Raw genomic sequence first — 20070 nt, forward strand, 5'->3', positions numbered from 1 at the left:
ACAGTGTCTGATTAACATAAGAGGATGTTAGCATTTTAAATGTTTGTTGATGTGGCACAGCACAGAACAAGATGGTAAAATAAAACACAAAGGCAGATTCTTATCATGTAACTCACAGAGCTCTCATTTCTCATATGAAACATTATAGATAGAAAATGAAATGTGTTATATTATGATAATTAAAATTGTATATTACAAAAGGAGACCCCATCATTGTTTGCACTTAAAAACTACTCGAGGACTTGATCATACCTCTAACACCACAACTTCAACTTCATAGCCTGATGGTGTATGAGACCCTTTTGTATTCAGGCTCAGTTTCCAAACTCATCTGTGGTTGTCAAAAAAAGAACGAAATCTCCAGAGCACCACAAGTTATGGCATTTGAGCCCCATGAACAGGGAGGCTCTCTGTCCTCTCTCTTCCCCCTCCCCTGCAAACTCCATCAGACCAGCAGAGGCAAGGAAAATGACAAACTGTCGGGGCTGTAATGGCAGCAGAGGGAGCGGAGAGCTTTTAACACAACAACCAAAATGTTTTGTAATAACACTTACTAGAATATAGAAGGCACAGAAGTATTAAAATCCCTGACTGAACAACCCTACGGGCATTTCAGTCTTCAACAACCACTAAAGAGAACCAAAACAGCTTTGAATATAATATCCATCCAATTATATTGACAACAATTTTCAAAGATTTGATGAGTCTTTTTTTTTTTTTTGATGACACTTACGCAATATAGCACTTTTTTGTACTTACTGTGAGAGGCCTGGTTACATTTGTGTGGTTTGTTGTGGGAGTGCCTCAAAGTCTGGTGGTTTCGTTGCAGTCCAGAATTATTAGGCAGCCGTTTGCACAACAGAGACTTCTGTAACCTGGAGGTATGATGGGCTCTGTGTGGACCCTTGTGGTCTTTAGGGACTCCCAGCATGACCGGCATGGCAAACAACACCACCAGCAAGCACATCACCTGCATGGTGAGTGGACAACACTCCAATAAAGAATACACCTTTCCTCCTATTTCAGTGGCTGCAGATTTGTCTATCTCAAGAAAAGGAGCGTCAAGCAAATCCCATAATTCACTGTCGCCCTTGTTGCATCACTGGTTTTCCTTGAGAAGGGGCAGATGATAAAAATCCAAACCAAAGGTCCTCTTGACAATTCCAAAAGACAGCAACCAACTGCAAACATCGCTGCACTTCCCACCAAGAGCCCTTCATGCTGCTACCCTTGAGATCTGCCAAATACACAAACCCCTGCAGTCTTGGCTAGTCTCCTAAATCCAGTGACAATGTTTCCCCCCAGAGGACGATGGGATCTTAATGAGGGCAACTCTATATAATGTGCATGGTGAAGTTCACTCCCTTCTCCATCTTGCTGCTCCATCGCTGAATGGAGAGACTGTCTCTCATCTCCCTGGTCTTTTTATTTCCAGTAATTCTCCCTTCAATATTCAAAAGGAGTTTGTGGACGTTCCGTCTTTTCTTATGATGTTTCTGATGCATGCAGCAGGACGGGGGATCCTGTAGGCGACACGCTGGGTCTCTTTTCAGATGTGTTGGACTCCCACACAAAACCTGGGCCCCCTCACCATAGAGGTTATGGGGTGACACACAGGCGGGGTAAGGCAGAGGAGCCCACATTCCCTTTTCCCTGACTAAGACTATTTAATGGCTTTCATTCCCGTCTCACCAGCGCACCAAACGAGATGGAATGAAACAAAAAACTCTCCCCCCTCAAAAAGATGCTCCCTGGTGAGAGGCAAACACAGCACTCCCAACAGTGTAAGAACACTTTTCCATCCTCAGAAAAGGGATGCATTTTGGGATTTCCACAGGCTGCGATTTGGCTCCTGAAGTAAACAGAAACTTGTCAGTGTTGCAGCTCGAGTCACCTTGGACAGAACGCAGCCGTCACTGGTTCAGTATGTTTGAACTCTCTTCACAGAAACTTTAGCTGGATGGTTACCATACTTCACTTGCCTCACATTTACTGCAGCCTTTTATCATTTATGTCCTGTCCTTGGGGAGACATCCTTTTATTTATTCATTGCGCCGTTTTTCTTTTTATGAAACAGTGATTCAAATTTGCGGTCTTCGTGGGCCGTCAATGGGCAGCCATCATTTTACAGCTCTGCCGACATCTCCTCACCCATCTCGGTGAAGGACCACAGGTTTAAAATAGAAGAGGGTAAACATATGGAATAGCATTTATTCACCTGAGCCAACATTTATCCAGTTGCTAACGACATATGGAAATCTTTTATTTTTAAAACTTCCTGTAGGAAGCAACGGCTGCATGACTGATGTGTGTGGTCTGCAGGATACACACATGTTGAAGGGGGACTGCTTTTTCATGTGCAGGTTGAGGAGCGCTCTCCCCTCTCTCTGTCATGGAGAATGAGATGATTTTCAGCTAGGATGACTGTTAACATGGGAAATGAAAAGACTGAAAGAAAGGGGGTGGACTTCAAGGAGTGATGTGAGGGAGGAGAGGAGAGATGACTGGAGGTGCAAAGGAGGTTAGATCATATTGGTGTTGCTATGTCACTGCGAAAAGAGGCAACTAATCATTTTTGATTGGTCGCTGAGGGAGTGATGAAGCTTCAGAAGTCGAGAGTAACTACAGAGCAGTAGAGCAGCCTCACATTTTGATGTAGCCCATGTCAGTTTGGAAAAATTAAGATGGTTTGTAGTAAATATAACAAATAACCGAAAAGTTTAGTGCACATTTCAACAGAATTTTGACTTAATTGTTTAAACACAACCAAGGGCCAAAGGCGCAATGAAACTAAAATCAATCATATTTAGATTTTGTTGAAGAGTCGGCGGTCTTGTCATATTTCTGGAACTTCTACAACTGTTACTGTAGTGATTGCCAGGCCATTTCCTCTTACCTGTCCACTGTGGACAGCACTCTCAACCCTCAGCTCCACACAAAAGCCAAAGAATATATCACTCTGGGCACCAACCCAGAATAAATCTCTTTAACCCACTGAGATGAACCTCAGAAACAAGCCAAAAAGTATTTAAAAAAGAGGACAAGACTAAAAATGTTTCTTGTCTCCATTATATTGAGAGTATGCCAGAGACGAGAGAAAGGGACGGGCTGTACAAAGCGAGAGAGATGCAAAACAGAGTGTAACAAAACATAAACAGAAGAGTGAGAACATTCCTCTCCTCACTATAGCCTCTCTGTTCAGCTTTCAGACATGATAAAAAAGAGAAAGAGGTCCAATGAAAGAAAACGACAGCGAACTGAACAAATCTGTTCCTGTTCAGGGAATGCCCCCATGCATGACGCTGCTGCTAGAAATGTGAGGTGGGGGGCAGACGCAGAGGAGAAAGACAGAGGGGTGAGCTTCAGAGGATGCCGTGACGAGGTTTGGAGCACAAAGCAGGATGAGGCGATAAACAGGCTGTTGCTTTTCCGCTTCCCTGCGCACACTCAATCCCTTTTTTCCCTGTGTCTTTTAATGGGCCTCATATTAGCATCTGTTTAGCGTCAGCCTCGACATGGCCTGTGGAGGCTGATTAAAATAACCCAGCTATCACATAACATCCTGGCAGCAACATCAAAATGCAGGCAGTCGCTGGAGTATTAGCGGCGGCGGACATTAACAAAGTTCGCATGAATGTTCTGCACTTCAGAAAAATGTTTATCGTAGATAAACACAGTACAAACGCATTATTAGAAAAGACAGAGACGGAGAGAAAACGGTTTCATGCCTGGTAAAAACCTTGATGGCTCTTATAAGACGTGAAAGCAAGGCTGAATTAGGATGTAGTTTGAATCAGGATGTCACAATTCTTCGTGTAAATACACATCATGCAAGTAGCTAAACTAACAATATCACAACACATGTTCAACTACGTCATAGCTCCCTGCTAATTAACATGTTATATACAACATTAATCATTACGTTTCCTTTACAAGTTGTTTTCAGTTTCAAGTTTCCACCTTTGAGATTCTGTTCCAAATGGACTGATGTTAAGTTTGTTATGTTAATTAAAAGTGTTCACCATCAATGTTACTATGCAGCTGCCAGCATTTCACACTACAGTATCTAATTTGTGAGTATCTGTGCATGACTGCACTGGTATAACACAAAGACAAGATCTGAGCAGGATTAGACAATATTACAGTATCTCCGACTGTCCTTGAATCAATCTTCTTTTTGTTGAACGCAGCTTGTTTTGAGCAACCTGTTGCACAATGCCTCTCCACTAAGGGATGGATGATGTCAAAATCAAGCAGGATTTAGTTTCACGCTTAACTGGCTTAATTGGTTTAGAGACAGGAGAGCTTTAACGACGGTGGAAGCTCAGGGTGAGCGAGCCAAGAGATTCCTTTGTTCTTATCACTGCTGGACCTCAGCCAATCACATGGCAGCGAGAGATCCGGGACAAGATCCTGCCCGAGAGCAGACCTCAAAAACCTCAACTGCACAGGGCAGTAGGTTTAACTTTTCAAAAATGTTTTGGGTGAACGAATGTGACGGTGACAGCTGAAACAACTGAATATAAGAGAAGCAGCTGCACATTCAGGATGTTGTCACTAAAATGTTAAATTATACAATTGACTCCAGAAATGAAAAACAAGTGAAAATGTTATGTAATGGTGGAAAAGCATTGTCATAGATAATCTAATATTCACAAATTACTTTAGTCAGCAATCAAAAACACATTTTGTATTTTAAGACTGTAGTTTATTCTTAGAGTCAAACTATAATTGTACTCATGTTGCTTTGAGCTTAATGTTATAACAGCATGCTAACATGCTCACAACGTGCATGTATAATTGTTAGCACTGTGTACTAGTGTGCTAACATTTGTTAATTAGCAATAAACAATTGGTTTTGCAGATATTTGGTCATATATTAGAAATATATATATAAATATATATAGATAGTGGCACCAGATGAAAATCCATGGAGTCACATAATGACATAACAATTCATTCTGAGCAGGACACAAATCCCTTCTGCAAATTCGTCACAATCAATCATGTTTTGTTGTTTCATTCCAAACTGTAAAGTCAGTCTTGTGTTAGATGAAAAGGCAGAAGATCACTAAAGTCATTTTAAACTGTCTTCTAAGGATCATATTTATCTGTGTAAAATGTCATCGCAATCCATCCAGCAGTCGTAGAGATATTTCAGTCTGGACCAAACTAACCAACCAACAAACTGACATTGATATCCTTGGAGCGGCACCACTGCTATAGATAAAATCTCAGATGATTCCCAGATCAAAATACATTCTGTAGTTTTTTCGGGCAAGATAAACATTCCAAATTCAAACCGTTTGGGTTTCATATTATTAAAACCAAATCAATCAAAGAAGTAAAAAAACAAATTGTTACTTCAATATTCTCCACAAACCTCAGCTGCAAAGCCACAGTGCCAGAGTTGCGAATTTCAGGGATGATAATATTTATTTTTTTCCTCAAAGTTGAAATGTCCAGAAACGTTCCAAAGCTGTACTTAGAATATCATTCTACAGTAGTTGTGGTTTCAATTGGGGCCTTAGAGCCAACATTAGTGACTGATCTCCTCTGTGGACCCTGAGCAGAGAAAAATGCAAAGACACTGCTCATGCTAAAAACATTCCTCCATCTCTCAAAGAAAAAGCCTATTCTTCCTCTCTGTCTTTCCCTGGTGCGATCAGCTGCCAAAACAAACTGGCGCTGGGATGAACGTAATAAATATGATCGATGGGAAATCTGGCGCTGCTGACCTCACACCACGCGCCGGAGTCGGGGGAGCAGGTGCTGCTCAGATTTACAGCCGTCCCCCAATCTCGTGATATTCTCCTCTCTTTCACACAGACGCTGAGTCCTGCTGAGACACAGTCGCACTGCTGAGTCTCCACAGCCCCCCACAGCTCAAACTCACAGACACAGGCCTGCATGGCTCTGGATGAACATTAACATGACTATGCATGAGTCACATCACTACTAATAAAACCAGAAATTGTTTTTATACAGATCATCAAGCCGCCAGTCATATTCACAGTTATTTCTGCAGGGAGGATTCCACAGGGCTGTCAGCGAGGTGGAGAAGCTCTTTTGATGATTATGCTCATAAAAATGTCTAATTGATCTGAAAATAAAGGCACCTCTGGAAAAAGAACAAACAAACAAAGTCAAAGACGACGCGCGGGTTATTTAAAAAAGCTGTAATTTATTATCTTGTAAGGATGTACTGCATCATAGATGGATTTGCGTCTTCAGTAAATCTGTTTTAGTAGTTAATCCTTAGATGAGAGATAAATAGATATATTATTAGGATTTTATGGACCGAGTTTAAAACACTTCAGTCCCTACGAAGTCGTGGTTTGGATTTTATGAATCATAACTTAAGTTCTCCAGCAAAACCAAACACCTGTGCAGCCAACTTTATATAACACTGGTCTGTTGAGAGAATTCTTGGGCTTGGCAGGAGCGCTAAACTAATACAGTACTGACCACAGTGGGTTGCTGTCTTGCTGTGTCAAGGTATTGAGGATGAAAAAACTGGACTTTCCAAAATGGCCCCATTCTTCATAAAAAGGTGTGAAACGGCCGCATGTGTCATATATGTTTTGTAAGCTGCAACATTTTTGAGCACATGAACGAGAGTCCTTCTCTGGTGTTGTGGCTGAGAGATCATGTACAATAGATTTCTTTTGGTCAAACCTGTTGACCTTCAGGTTTCCCACAGACATTTTCTGAAAACTGTACTCAGTATCCAGTCTCTCAGAGATTATGTGCGTAAGGGAAAATCCTTTGGGGTCAGTGTGAGTCACGTGATGTTATAGTGAGTGTGACCATTACACCAAAATTGCCTCAAAGCAACACACTGTAGCGTGTCTGACTAGAGTCTCAGCCTCCACCAAGGAGCTTGTGTTTTCACCCCTGTCCGTTTGTTTGTTTCATTGTTAACAGAATTACACAACAACTATTGAAAGGGCTTTCACGAAACTTAGTGAGTGGGATACGGGCCAAGAAAGTATTCTTTTGGGTCAGACCTGGACGAAATGGCAGACTGGGACATTTTTATTATTTTTCTTTGACATTTTCCCAGACAGTAATACATTTACTTTTACTCCAAGTTAATGTATATATGTTAGTGATGGAATTCAGAGAGATTAGAGATTACATAGCATGAATGTGAAATTTGAAATTTAGATTTTTTTGTTACTACATGAACCATTAATGTAAAGTTAAAGGAGCCAAAGAATTCCCGTCATTCCCCTTTGAGATGGTGACGAATGTGAGCCATGTGCACCATTAGAAAACACTTCCACTGCGAAATGAAAGTGTGTTTGACAGGGCAGGAGCAGCTGATGACTACAACTTAACAAAAGCCTACATCCAATCTTCTCCCCAATTATCACGAGGACGCTCAAAACGTGAATCTGAGTATTCAAATTTAATTCTCATTGTCTTTTGTGCTTTCGATCACTGCACAATTGTGCCAACTCCCATTTCGAATCTTCAGTGCCTCTTGACCACATTACTCCGCTCGCTATCTTGAAAAGAATGGCTAATAGAGCCATTTCCTGGGACGGTGCTAAGCTGAGCTGTGCGGATCAGGGAGATGAAAAGAGATTGGATGGGGGGAAAAAAACCTCCATTGGCCTAAGCAGCACAGAGGCAGTGGGGGAGCTGCATGTCGGACATTAGTACATGGATATTACTAATTATATCTCGAGTGAATTGCTCCTCCAGGCGTGGCCATGGGATCTTTCTCTGTTGTTACACTGGTAGGAGATGAGTGCTGCTGCTGCTGCTGTACTGGGGTAAAATGTGAGAGTGCGGCTGGCTGAACACGTAGCACTCACTTTGTTTCGCGTATCAGGATTACTTGAGCCCTGAGACTGATGAACATTAGGTGAGTGGCGTGGAGACGTGTCACACTGATGCTTTGGTGACTCCTGGGTAATATATGTGGGGGCGACACTGTCAAGGAAATTGGTTTTCAGGGTGGGGACTCAAGGCGAGAGCAGCAGCCAAGTAACGAGTACAAAGGACGAATAGAGAATGAAGCCCTCCATCTCTTTCACGCTGTAAAGCTGTTAGTGTCATGTATTTACCCCACCTTCAACTCAATATGGAGGGATCAGACAGCCCCTCTCTACCCACTGACCTTCCGTAGAGTTATGAATGTAAGCAACAAACTGTTGGAACAGGATCTTCTCATAAAAGATGGCAACAGCTTTTTTTCTGATTCTGAGTCTTTTAACCTTTCTTGGTTGTGCCTATGTGCAAGTGAATGAGAGTTAAACTGTACAGCAACAAAACTATGACTATATTTATGCCAACAGTCAGTCAGCGAAATAAATATGGATAGAAATTAGTCTCAATTATTGTCAAATAAAACAATAGTGTGTCTCACGCTTCAAATCATAATAAAAAACACATCTCTTCTCTTTGGCCTTCTTTACAAGTTGAGAACGTTTTTATCCAGATTTTACTTTATTATCATTAGTATTTTGATATATTATGTATCGCTGTTTTCTTGTTGCACCTTTTATTTTGTAAAGCACTTTGGTCAACCAAGTTTTTTTTTAATGTTCTATATAAATACAATTGGGATTGATATGTGTGAGTATTGTGTTCACAAATGCATTTTCCACTCTACACAAATAAATCAACCAATCAACAAATGTAAAAAAAAAAAACATCCCAAAATTAGTAAATATAAATAGAGTTATATTTTGCTTTATGCGTGTTAAATTAAGATTGTTAAAAGTGTGTGTCAGGATTATCTGTTCATGTGCATACGTTTGTGTGTGGAGCTCCTCAGAGTCTCTGAACCACAAATGCATGTTGCTGTTAATTGCTGGTGAAAAACTGGAATATCTGTTTATTCAGTGGACTGTGTGGGATCAATAAGGGGAAGTTATTTTTCCCAGAAAAATAAAATATCTCCATTTGCCCCAAACCACCAGCATAATGGTGCAAATGCTTCAGTGATGGTTAGGCAGACATCAAAATTCTTAAATTCTTACTAATTTTTGTTTGCAGACACTTTCTCACACAAGATTTGTTCACTTATATGTCTTGCATTTGGGAATGTTGCTAGAGTTTCATGATGTTGGAGGACAAAGGTGCTGGAAGAAACATGTTTATGTCTTTTCTGAAAGCAAATGGACATTTTTGTGAAAGCTGTTTCTACATTCATCCAGTCACAGCTATGAGTTAAAAACACCAACAGATTCCCATCACACATTTCTTCTTAATAACAGATTTTTGTGAAGTATATATAAGGCTTAAGGTTAATGTATACTTCAGTAAAAATGTGTCATGTGACAAAGCATCAGCTGAAAGAACTGTGTCACACAACACTTTGAATTCAACGTTCAGTGATGGAATGTGTTCTTACTATAGCAGTCACAGGTCAAACTCAGCAGAGTCCTGTTTATATTCTCTCAGAGAAAAATGTCAGCGTGCTAACTCTTGGATATTTAGGAAACAAAAACAATGTCATGTTTAAAGTTGGTTACAGGAAGGAAATTGATTCCCATCTAGAGAAAGGAGGATTAATGGATTCCAATCAGTTCATTTTAAAGGACACATATAATGCTTCTTTCAGTTTTTCTCTTTTGTCTAATGTGTTATATTGTTTTTCCTACATAAAAGTTTAAAAGTCTAAAGGAGCGCCTCTCCGTCACAGAAAACACTGCTCCTGGAACTCCTGCAAGTTGCTCGGCTGATACTTCTGCGCCATTATGAAGTTCTTTGACGATGGCCTACATTTACATAATTCAAGCCTGGCGGCTGGCACGCCCCCCTGGCAAATGCAAGTAAAACAAGAGTGGTGTTTCCTACATGCTTTAAAAATGCTTAACCAATCACAACTCCTTTAATCACCATGGTACCTGCACCAGTCTCTTGGTGTTTCAGGTTCCCTTCATACTCAGCAGGTACAATATTCTCAGTGAATAATCCTACGTCCACTCATTGGAGTCTGTGTCTTAGTTCTAGTTATACTGAGCACCATTTACATTTTCATCATATTGTGGAATAAGAGCCTGCATTGTTTTGTGTGTGTTGGTTGATATTTAAATTTTCTATTCCATTTATCACAGCCTGATGATTTGTTCAGCCACCTTCAACTGTCTGACTCCACACCTCTCAGTAAGCCTTGTTTGTTTTCACATCACTCATCTCTTCATCCGTCATTAAAGTGACTATGGTTCTAGACGTTGAGGGTTCGACCACTTTGAGGGAAGCATTACAGTAGCCTGGACCCCTTTATCCTGTAGCCAATCAGCAATGACAGCTAGCAGACCTCAGTTCCCTCACTTCTTTCCATAACCTCACAAATGGAGCAGCTCTCCAAACTTGCCATCTTTTGTGATCTGTGACAAACGCATTGGTTGCTGTCAGCAGAGAGGGAGGATATGTGCACTGATGGGCTGTCTGAAGTCACACTGAGCCTTTCATGTCACGTCACAACAACCAAAGATCTGCCTCCTCTCCCTGTGTTTTCCTGCCAAGCAGTGGCTAAAGCAAAGTTTAAGTGCAAGAGTTTTAGCATGCCTCTCTAATCCACTGCCTTCGCACAGGTCAGTCTCATTTATTATGAATGAAGTTCTGTGTAAGGCTCTCTGATATCGGGAAACAATTTAGAGCTGGCTGAGAGTCAGAGTCTTGAGGGACCGATAAAAAACACTTGTAATGTATTGCTAACTTCAGGTCAGCATGTGGTTCCTTATAAAACTCTTTGTTAGTCCCAGGTGACTTTTAGATGTCACCGTGTCACTGCCTGGTGCTGTGCTGGGTGGGTATTGTTTTATATGAAGCCAAGAACGTCAGGTTACAGTATTGATCACATTCGTCCAAAGTTCTTCCCTCAACCTGACGTATCTCAATCCTTTTTTCAGGTTCTAACAGGACAGATAACTCCTGTTCCTCAATGTCATGTGAGGAGTGTGATCAGATAAATGGAGGAACTTACTCTTAAATCAATGCATGTCTTTCTCTATGAAGGTCACTGAGATCACATGGCCGAGACTCACAACCGTGAGACGGGCACAACCATGTAGGCTCCTGAAAGTCTCTTCGCTGTAACGTTTGAAGGTGGGCTACATGTTCACCTTGACTAAAACTGGCAGCTGTCAAGATATCCTCACTTTTCCATGCGTCGAGTCACGCTCTCTGAAAATGGAGTCTTTGGCAGCTGCCCACATTATTCTATCAGCAGCAGACTAAAGTATTAGGCCACATTAGTCTCATTTCCAATTCACTGGCTGGGCCAGATCGCTTTTACTCATTTTCATGCACAGATGGGATTAAGTGGCCAGATTAAAGATGAACTCCACTGGACAAATGTATCAGTCTGAAGATGAACCCAAATGCAGTGAGGCAGATGTGACATGATTTTCCTCCTTTATGCCCTCATTCAAAGCACGTGAAGGCTTTTAAAAACTTAAAAGTAAAAATGTAAAGAATCAAGTACTAATATATGTTTGGGTTTAAACAAAAACAAAATGTTTTGACTTTCTTGCCCAGTGAGATTCTTTAAATAATCTTATAATATATACAATCTAATATAATGCTTATTGTCTGAATTTTAAGCAAAATAAAATCTAGCCCTGCCAAGCTATAGCGCACACATGAACACCACTAACAGCTTTGGCAGTTAATGTGAACTTCCTTTCACTTTGCTGAAACTGTGTGAGGTCCAGTAAATCACCAAGGGAGGAAGGTCTCCGTGCTCCCACGACAAACTGAGAACACAGCTCTGTAGAGAAAGAGCCCAGAAACCCAAACAAAACACATGCGTCATCAGTAATTTTCTCCAGACTTCTCCAGCGCTTCTGTCCCTCAGGTGAAGTCTCTCATTTCTGGCTCTTCATTTCCCTACAGAGCTCTATGGTCTGTGTAGATACTGGCTTCACCAACTAATGACTCCTGTTCTTACATTTCTCCTCCAAGACTCCAAACTTAGACACTTTTAGCTGCAGCCGCATGATGGACACTTTATATATCTGCCATGGAAACACATGTGGAAACTGCTGTCCAACGCCGAAGCTTATTTATTCTGTCCAAAGACTTCTGCACTGTGGGGTGATTTCTGATTGTAAAATGTAAACAACTTGCTCCCCCAAATGCATTTTGCTTTGATTGCTTTTCTCAGTGAAGGCTTATATGTAATGGGTTTGTATACCTTGTGTGATAAACAACACATGCCTTCTGATTGTACAGTATGTAAAAGGAAGTTTCAAAAAAAGTCTGACTGTATCCTGTTTCCGTACAAGCTGTTTGAGCTAAGGTAATGTACAGCATAAAGTCATTTCATCATCTCGGTCTAGGATAAACTCATTATTATTATTATTATTATTATTATTATTATTATTATTATTATTATTATTATTATTATTATATTCAGTTGTTCTTTCAACATACAACAATTTGTATCTGATTGGAATTGGAATTGGAAATGCAAAGTCCAGAAGTATGAATAAATGTAAAATGATTTTTATATTTTAATAAAAGAATAAATTCTCATGTGTGCTGCAGTATCATGTTTGCACATCACACTTGTGTATATTAACTTATTGTAGTATACACATACACATGATTGGCTCCAAACTAACTATGATGTCAGTGGGTAAACTACATTTAGATATAAAGTAGCAAAGAAACATTTGACATCTTCAGCAGAAGAATGTGAGAACAGCCATATCTATCACAAATACACTGTAAAATACACTGCCGAGTGCAGGTCACACATCCAAGTGAAGGCACAAATAAGCAACACATATTCAGTGTTAGAAGGAAGTGGGAACGCAGCATCAGTACCTGTGTAGCCCAAAGAGTTGTCATCCTCATGTTCAGCGGTGGGAGCTGGTGTTGTCTCATCGCTGGCCACTTCCTGAGCGACTCCAATCTCTGTCAACAATAACACCACAGGGACTGAGAACCCAGATGCATTCTGTCCGCTTTCCCCACCCATGGTCCAAACCTCCAGCCCTCTGCTTCCATGGAACAAGCAGAGAGCAAACACACTAAGAAGAACCGGGCACCATCCTTGTAAACTCTGTTTCTGGCTGCAGGATTCAAACACCCACATTGCAGCACGATCATCCACAATCTCAGCAGTTGTGTATGATGAACACTTTGTCTGGGACGAATAAAGTAATAATCTCCGACACGCGTCAATCAGTTGTCGGGTATAGATCCATAAAATCTATATGTTTCTGCAGTCGTCAGTGTTCAGCTCCTGTCTGTGCTCAGCAGGAGGTTGTTCTGTTGTCCCCTGTTCAGCTTGGGTGTAAGTGTGGGTGTCGAACGGAGTCATGTCTGCCGTATCAATAGCCATAAGTGGCTGCTCCCTGGAGAGAGCACATGGGCAGGGCGGCAGAGGAAGGGCCAGGGCACATTCTGCATGATTGACAACGACACTCTGTGTGCACACATACACCGTGCACACAGTCCTGATGCAAAATACAATGGTGCACCATTAATTGCTAATCAGCTTCTTTTGATACGGGCTCGTCTTTGTGCCTGTGTCTTCTTCAGTGTGACAGGTTGAGTGTGTGACAGGCGGTGAGAGGGCGGGACCGTGGGGGAAGGCGAGAAAAAAAGAGGGGCCAAGGGGGCCAGGATGTGTGCAGCTTATGGGGGAGATGGGTGGCTGACTGTGCCCTGATGATGGCTCAGTGTGAAATAAATCAGACTCAGCCATGCCCATTCTCTTTGTGGGCCACTGACAGGGGGTTAATTTGGGCAGGGAGGTTGGGGTGGGGCGGTAAGAGGAATCTTAATCAAAGTGCATCCAACCCCTTTAGCTGACAGAGTGGCAGTCTGTCGGAAGTATCTGTTTCCTCACTGCGATCTGGCATCACTTCTGATAAACAGCAGACGGGCAGACAGAATTGTTCAGTGGAGAGTACTTCAGATCACCAGAGTGCGAAGAAGAGGATGACCCTTCATTTCATCAGCCCCACCCACCATTAGAGAATTGACGGCATAAATCAAAGCAAACACAGTGATGACCCCAAAACCCCACTTTACAGCATTTTATGGGCACATTAATAATAGCAAACACAAGAATACATTCAACATTCAGTGATTGTGTCCCCCTGCCACTCCTGTAGTGCTGCAATTAATATGTCAGTTAAAGGGTCTCATGCTGAGCCAAACCTTTTAATATGGCACTTCTCAGTCTGTGTATTTATCCAAACACTGAAAAAAACGCTACAGGAGAGCAGGGTCTCTGTGTCACACGGACATAACCACGTAGGTTCTTCAGACACATGCACAAGAGTGAAGTGTAATGATATGAAATGACAACATGCAAGACTTGAAGAGTCTGAGGGACAGTCTGACACCAGCAGCGTGACACCAGCAGCTTTTATATATTGGAAACATACACAAACACAACAGCTGCTCATGACAAAGCAGGAGTTTGGCACTGACAGCAATTACGGACTGGAACAAGTTTCAAAATAAAAATGTGTTCAAACACAAGGAGTGTTCTTTTCAGAATGACAATTGACAAGCTAAATTCAATATAACATGTGTATGTCCAATGTTTACCTCCACCAGTGTTTGTCTGCCTGTTAGCCTGATTAATCAAACACTACAGTACCGATTTCCATGAAATGACCCAAGTAAGTACCCGATACATTTTGTGGAGCACATCAGGCCGATGCAGGATTTTTTGTTAGTCATGCATTCTTTGAGCACCTTTCTAGTTAAACGATAGTTTGTCAAAGTATAAGTCTCATCAAAACACTTATACATTTGAAGTCCATGAACTGAGCATGAATATTTTTGGCTTGTAATGAATGATCACTTCAAAACATCAAATTTACATTTTTAGACACTTAATTAATGGAAGTCCACCTCAAAAGTTATACTAAAAAAATTATATAATAATTACTGATGTTAGGATAAAATTCTTAAAGTGCATACTATCATTTATTTTGCCTGCAAGCCTCATAAACTGCATGTGGCCTTTCTGTCTTCACTCTGCCTCTGTCTGATTCTCTGGGTGGTCCCCAGTCAGAGGTCCAATTAATGACCACTTCAGAGCTCATTAACAGGTGGTGTACCCAGCTGCCCCTGGGGCATCAGGGTAGAGAGTTGTTGCCACACTGCCCCTGTTAGACCTGACACAGCCTCTAACCGCCGCTCCCCTGTTGGCTAATTAATGGGGCACATGTGCTTATAACCGACCACTGACAAAGAGAGAGCCTGAACCCCCCCCCCCCCCCCCCCCCCCCCCCCCCCCCTCCTGCAGTCCTTCCTCCTCCTGGCCCCCCCAAGTCTTCCTCAAACATGAGAGCAAGTCCTCTTCTCTGGGTCAGATTAGCCTTTCTTCATGGAACAATCCAGACTCACACCGGCAGGCGTTTGGCTCTGTTTTCATACAGGAGTTATGAGCTTGAAGAAAAGTAATTCGATTTGACTTGAGTGGCTATTTGCAACACTATGGATATGTGGACCAGTCTGCTCTTCAGCTGCTCTACAACCTGACATGACAACAAACCAAACTCGGCTGTTTAGCTCGACAAACACTGGGAACTCTCAGTAGAAGCCGGGGAGGCTCGCTGTCGTCTCGTTGTTATCTTGTCATGTAACGGCAGCAGGTCTCCGGCCGTGGCAGCTCGTATTAGTGATGGATGGGCTTGAAATGATGAGAGCGGGGAGCCTGACTCTAGGGCTTGTTAACAGGACTGACTGATTGTTTGCTGTAGAACAAGTTCCTTCACAGAGCCTGATCAGAGAGGCGGCACAGTTCTGCAACATAACCTCAAGCAATTTAAGTGATTAAATTGGTTTCTTGGAAAATGTTCTCTCCTAACATCTGTTTATTTTTTATCTGATGACAGAGAGAAAGTAGGAGCAGTCAGCAAGAATTCTAATTGTAGGGTAAAGCCAATAAGTTTTCACTTTTTTTAGCCTTCATTCTCAAAGCTGAATATTTAAACAAGAATCAAATCAATAAGATCTTAGTTGTATCTGATTAGTTTAAACCTGGATTCAGTAGTCCATTATTAAATGCAGACAAAAGAACGACAAAAGTCTTTTAAAAAAAAGCTTTCTCAGCAGAAGCTAGTCCGTCCTCTTCATCTGTTGCCACAGCACCATCACTAATTTCCATTCTGGTTATACTGTCTTTGTTTTGTGCATGACTAATAGAGTTTTAGTCAGGCCTTGAGATAATACATGCATATGCAGTGAGCCCACACTGCAGAAGAGAAAAAGAAAAAGACCAGGTCAAAGAAGAATAGAATTTTAAAAGTTTCAAATGAAAACCTTCTCTGTCGAAAAGAGAAAAAACATCTTACATGGCAAAAGGCACATTTAACCACAAAGAAAAGAGATTCATGTCATAGGATGAATAACTGTTATAAGTTATGATAATAACTGTGTGATTAAGGATATTACTGCAAGTAAAGAATAAAAAAAAATTACTCAAATAATTCACCAGCTAATCCTTGAATTGCTCTAACAAGAAAATCCAGGGATAGAAAGTCATGACACATAGCATTGAGTCAAATCAATCTGCTCATGTAACTTTCGGCAACACAACAAATAAGCCAATTTCCCAAAAACAAAATCATTATGTTGTACTGCAGCTGTTGTGAGAAAGCAGAACAAATGACACACACACACACACACACACGCACACACACACACACGCACGCACACACACACACACACACACACACACACACACACATAGACTTTTTATGATACTATGACTTCACAATCTCAAAAAACTTTAACAAATATTAATAGCTAATTGACAGTTAGCATGAAATAATTATAATAGCCAGAATCATGTCATATAAACCACTTAAGAGGAAGAATTTATGTATTATGCTATATACATCATTACGCTCCATTTTAGGTCTCACTGCCAAGCCATAGTCATACCCCAGCAATAAAAAGCCCTAGTCATGTCTGCAGTATAATTGCCTATAACTTGGTCTGCGACTGATTAAAACAATTTATTAACCAGTTAAAATATAAAAAAGGACCAATTTGTATGCTATAAGAATAAGATTTGGCTCACATACTGGAAAATTAGAGACATTTTATGTGTTCATTTGAAACTGTACGTGTTACTAAAAGAGTCAGAAGAGGAATGAGCAAGAGAGGAAGATATTTGATCTTGTCCAAACTCTAATGAACACACACACACACACACACACACACACACTTTATATTCTAGCCAGAATTGTGACAGTGACAAAATGTAATAATTAAGACTTAGTTTCCATGGGTGAACTGCAGTGAAAAGCAAAGTTTTGCAAAAGCTAACATCAAGTTATTTTAAAGATATTTTCCACAGAATCCTCTGATGTCTTTAACAGTCACAGTTTCATTACTCATTGCTCCAGCTGGAGGAAACATCAGTGTGATGACAAACAGATAACCATTCCAATCAGACTTGCCAGCCTCTGAGTGAATGGATGCATGTTGACAGTTACTGCAGTCGTACATATTGTACTTCTTCCCTAACAAGGTTTCGTTGGTTAGAAAACCAACAGTAAATACATGCACGTCAATCCTGATTGCTGGAATGTGACTGATTGTGGTTGAATAAAAGAACAAATGTCAGGGGTAGGAGTGCGTGCCAATTCACTTACTAAAAGATTTGCTTGGAGAGCATCAGCAACCAGCCACAAAAAGAAAAACAGAGACAGATCCAGGACAAATAGTGTTGATTGGCTGGAAGGGTGCTGGATATTGCATGGTCACTAAACGTCTATGCAATCACTCAGTGCCAAGCAGACACAATGAGCTCGCAGCTCAAAATGAGACTGTCACAGCTGCTGTCAGAGCACTGTTGTCCTTGTTGAGCATGTTAAATTGAAGGAAGGACTTTTACACAAAAGCTGCACTGATATCTTGTCCCTTACACCTTTACATTACATAACACGTATTATTATGCCTACTTGAAACTTTGCATCTCAGCTTCCTTCAACAACACTGACGTCTTCTGAGTTCAAAGCCTGCGAGGAGTCTGAACTCACTCTGACATCCCGGTGGAGCTGAGGCAAGCATCCTCAGAGCTGCCAAAAGCCCAGATGTCCATCTCTACGACACTGGAGAACTTTTTTATTTCTAGCCAGAGAGAGACAGACTGATGGAAAGAGAGTGAGCGAGAGATTTCTCTCATGTAGGTGAGAACAATAAGGTCTTTCAAGGATTTAAAGTTGTGTATCCAAGGTGAACAGCCTCTGAATGCCTGTTATGTATCACTCCGCTCCGGCAATCGCAGCTCATGGTCATGACTCATAAGCAGCTAGTCGGCATCCACGCAACCACAGGCGACAGACGTGTGACCTTCTACGACTCCTCTCTAAGCTGCTTCTTAAGAGCTGTAGCAGCACTCAACTCAAATAGCAGGAGGATTCTAAGCACATGGGGGCGATTTGACTGAGTAATGACAGTTGATACATGTTGTCTGAAACTTTCTCTTCTCCTACATCTTTTGTTCCACAGAAGTTTCTAAAAATATTCACCCTCTGCTTTGCTACCCCATTACAAAGAGGACAACGGATGAAAAGAGTCAAAAGTTATTTATAAGGGGAACTGGAGGCATATGACTTTGGCAAATGCATTCAGGGGGAGTGGAGCAGATAATTCAGATTCATTTCAAGGCTGCGGCACATTAATGACAAACTTGATGCTACCGTTTCCTGCTCTTTGATTCATGTAATCAGCCACATGTGCTCTAAACGCACACGCACGCAAACACATGCACAAACACACCAGTTCAAAGGGAAGAGCTCTCAAATTGAATCCTCATATGTCTATTGAATAACCTTTGAAAACTATCAATATCTTAATATGAATAATTCCAATTTCTGGAGATGCTCTCCTGACTCTCCACACACAGCAGAAATGTCTCTTTAGTTTAACTGAGATGTGTTCCACAGAAAATGTCCCCATAACCATTTAATTGCAACTTTACTTTGAAAAAAATATGACATTTCTGCTGATTAAATAAGAAAAGTCTCCATAGTTATCACAGGTTCATCTGTCTCCTCTGCTCCTGGTAAATGTCTCCAGGCTGTTTGTGCCATGAACGTGAGCCAAGGGGAATTCTGCAACTTTTTAATTAGAGATCCAGAAAGGAGGAAAGATCCACCAGAGATGCATAACCTTCACGGTCTTAAATGTAATGACAGCCGGCTTTCAGTTCACACTGAAAGCACCTATTAATCTCTGTCTCCTCTCAAGCTGTGTTATGGTCAAAACAAATGAGCAGACAGTAAATTCCTTCTGTTTCTTGTTTTTTTTTTGTCAACTCAAAAGCTGCACTGACAGGAAATGTGCTTCACACTAGAATTTAAAAAAGATATGCATATATATGTATTTATTTATTCTCTTAAGAAAGAGCTGAAGTTTATAAATGATATATGGAAATATATAAATGTACCAAAAATAAACACTGTGTTTTGAACAACGTAAAAATCATTTTATGTCACCCCTTGTTTTTTGTTACATTTGTACCAATAGTACAATATTCGGTATATTCTCAGTTTTGTCATTGTTGTACTATCATATTCTCTTTTTTACTGGCGATTTGTCGATAGCACACAATGAATCTTGGGAAAGGCTGGACCAAGAAGGCTCCACCCATTGACTCCTTTGTTGCTTGGGAATGGAAAAACGTATTTCTTGTCCGAATAGGAAGTAGCCCTATGAATGGGACTGCCTTGTCACGCTGCTGTGATGCAATAGGTCTTTAAATGCAGCCTCTGAAAGGTTGAGGCCCCAGAATCGGGACACAGCTAACGACACTCTCCAAACTAAACTACTGCTCAGACGATAAAAAGTAATATGAAAAAGAATCACAGCTCTTTTCAGACAAGTCATTTTGCATATGCATTTTGCATGATTATGTTATGTTATATATTTTCTGTGATTGCCTGTGTCACAGTTCAGTCCCCATCTGATCTGGAGGCAAGCAAATTGAACAAACAGCAGGCACTATCTTTCTTTTCCAGCCAAACACACACACACACACACACGCACACACCCTCTCATTCCACCACGGACTGGTGCTCGTCAGGGAGGACCATGTGTATGCTAATTTACTGGAGCACA

General features: G+C 41.1%; 1 protein-coding gene across 5 annotated transcripts in view; it reads right to left on the reverse strand.

Annotated features, from left to right (window-relative positions):
* Window positions 1-20070, reverse strand: part of robo1 (roundabout, axon guidance receptor, homolog 1 (Drosophila)) — a 206046-nt gene that overhangs the window by 122387 nt on the left and 63589 nt on the right. For 3 of the 5 annotated variants that reach the window (XM_069534290.1, XM_069534293.1, XM_069534288.1), the window contains one exon: window positions 12796-12885. The exons of 1 other annotated variant lie outside the window; for it this stretch is intronic. In XM_069534290.1, the coding sequence (XP_069390391.1) occupies window positions 12796-12885 (90 nt within the window). Of the gene's footprint in view, window positions 1-759; window positions 1160-12795; window positions 12886-20070 lie in introns of those variants that run through there. One more of the 5 variants, XM_069534289.1, reaches the window with a different exon arrangement.

This window comes from Paralichthys olivaceus, chromosome 11 (genome assembly GCF_024713975.1).
Source record: "Paralichthys olivaceus isolate ysfri-2021 chromosome 11, ASM2471397v2, whole genome shotgun sequence".
Lineage (NCBI taxonomy): Eukaryota > Metazoa > Chordata > Actinopteri > Pleuronectiformes > Paralichthyidae > Paralichthys > Paralichthys olivaceus.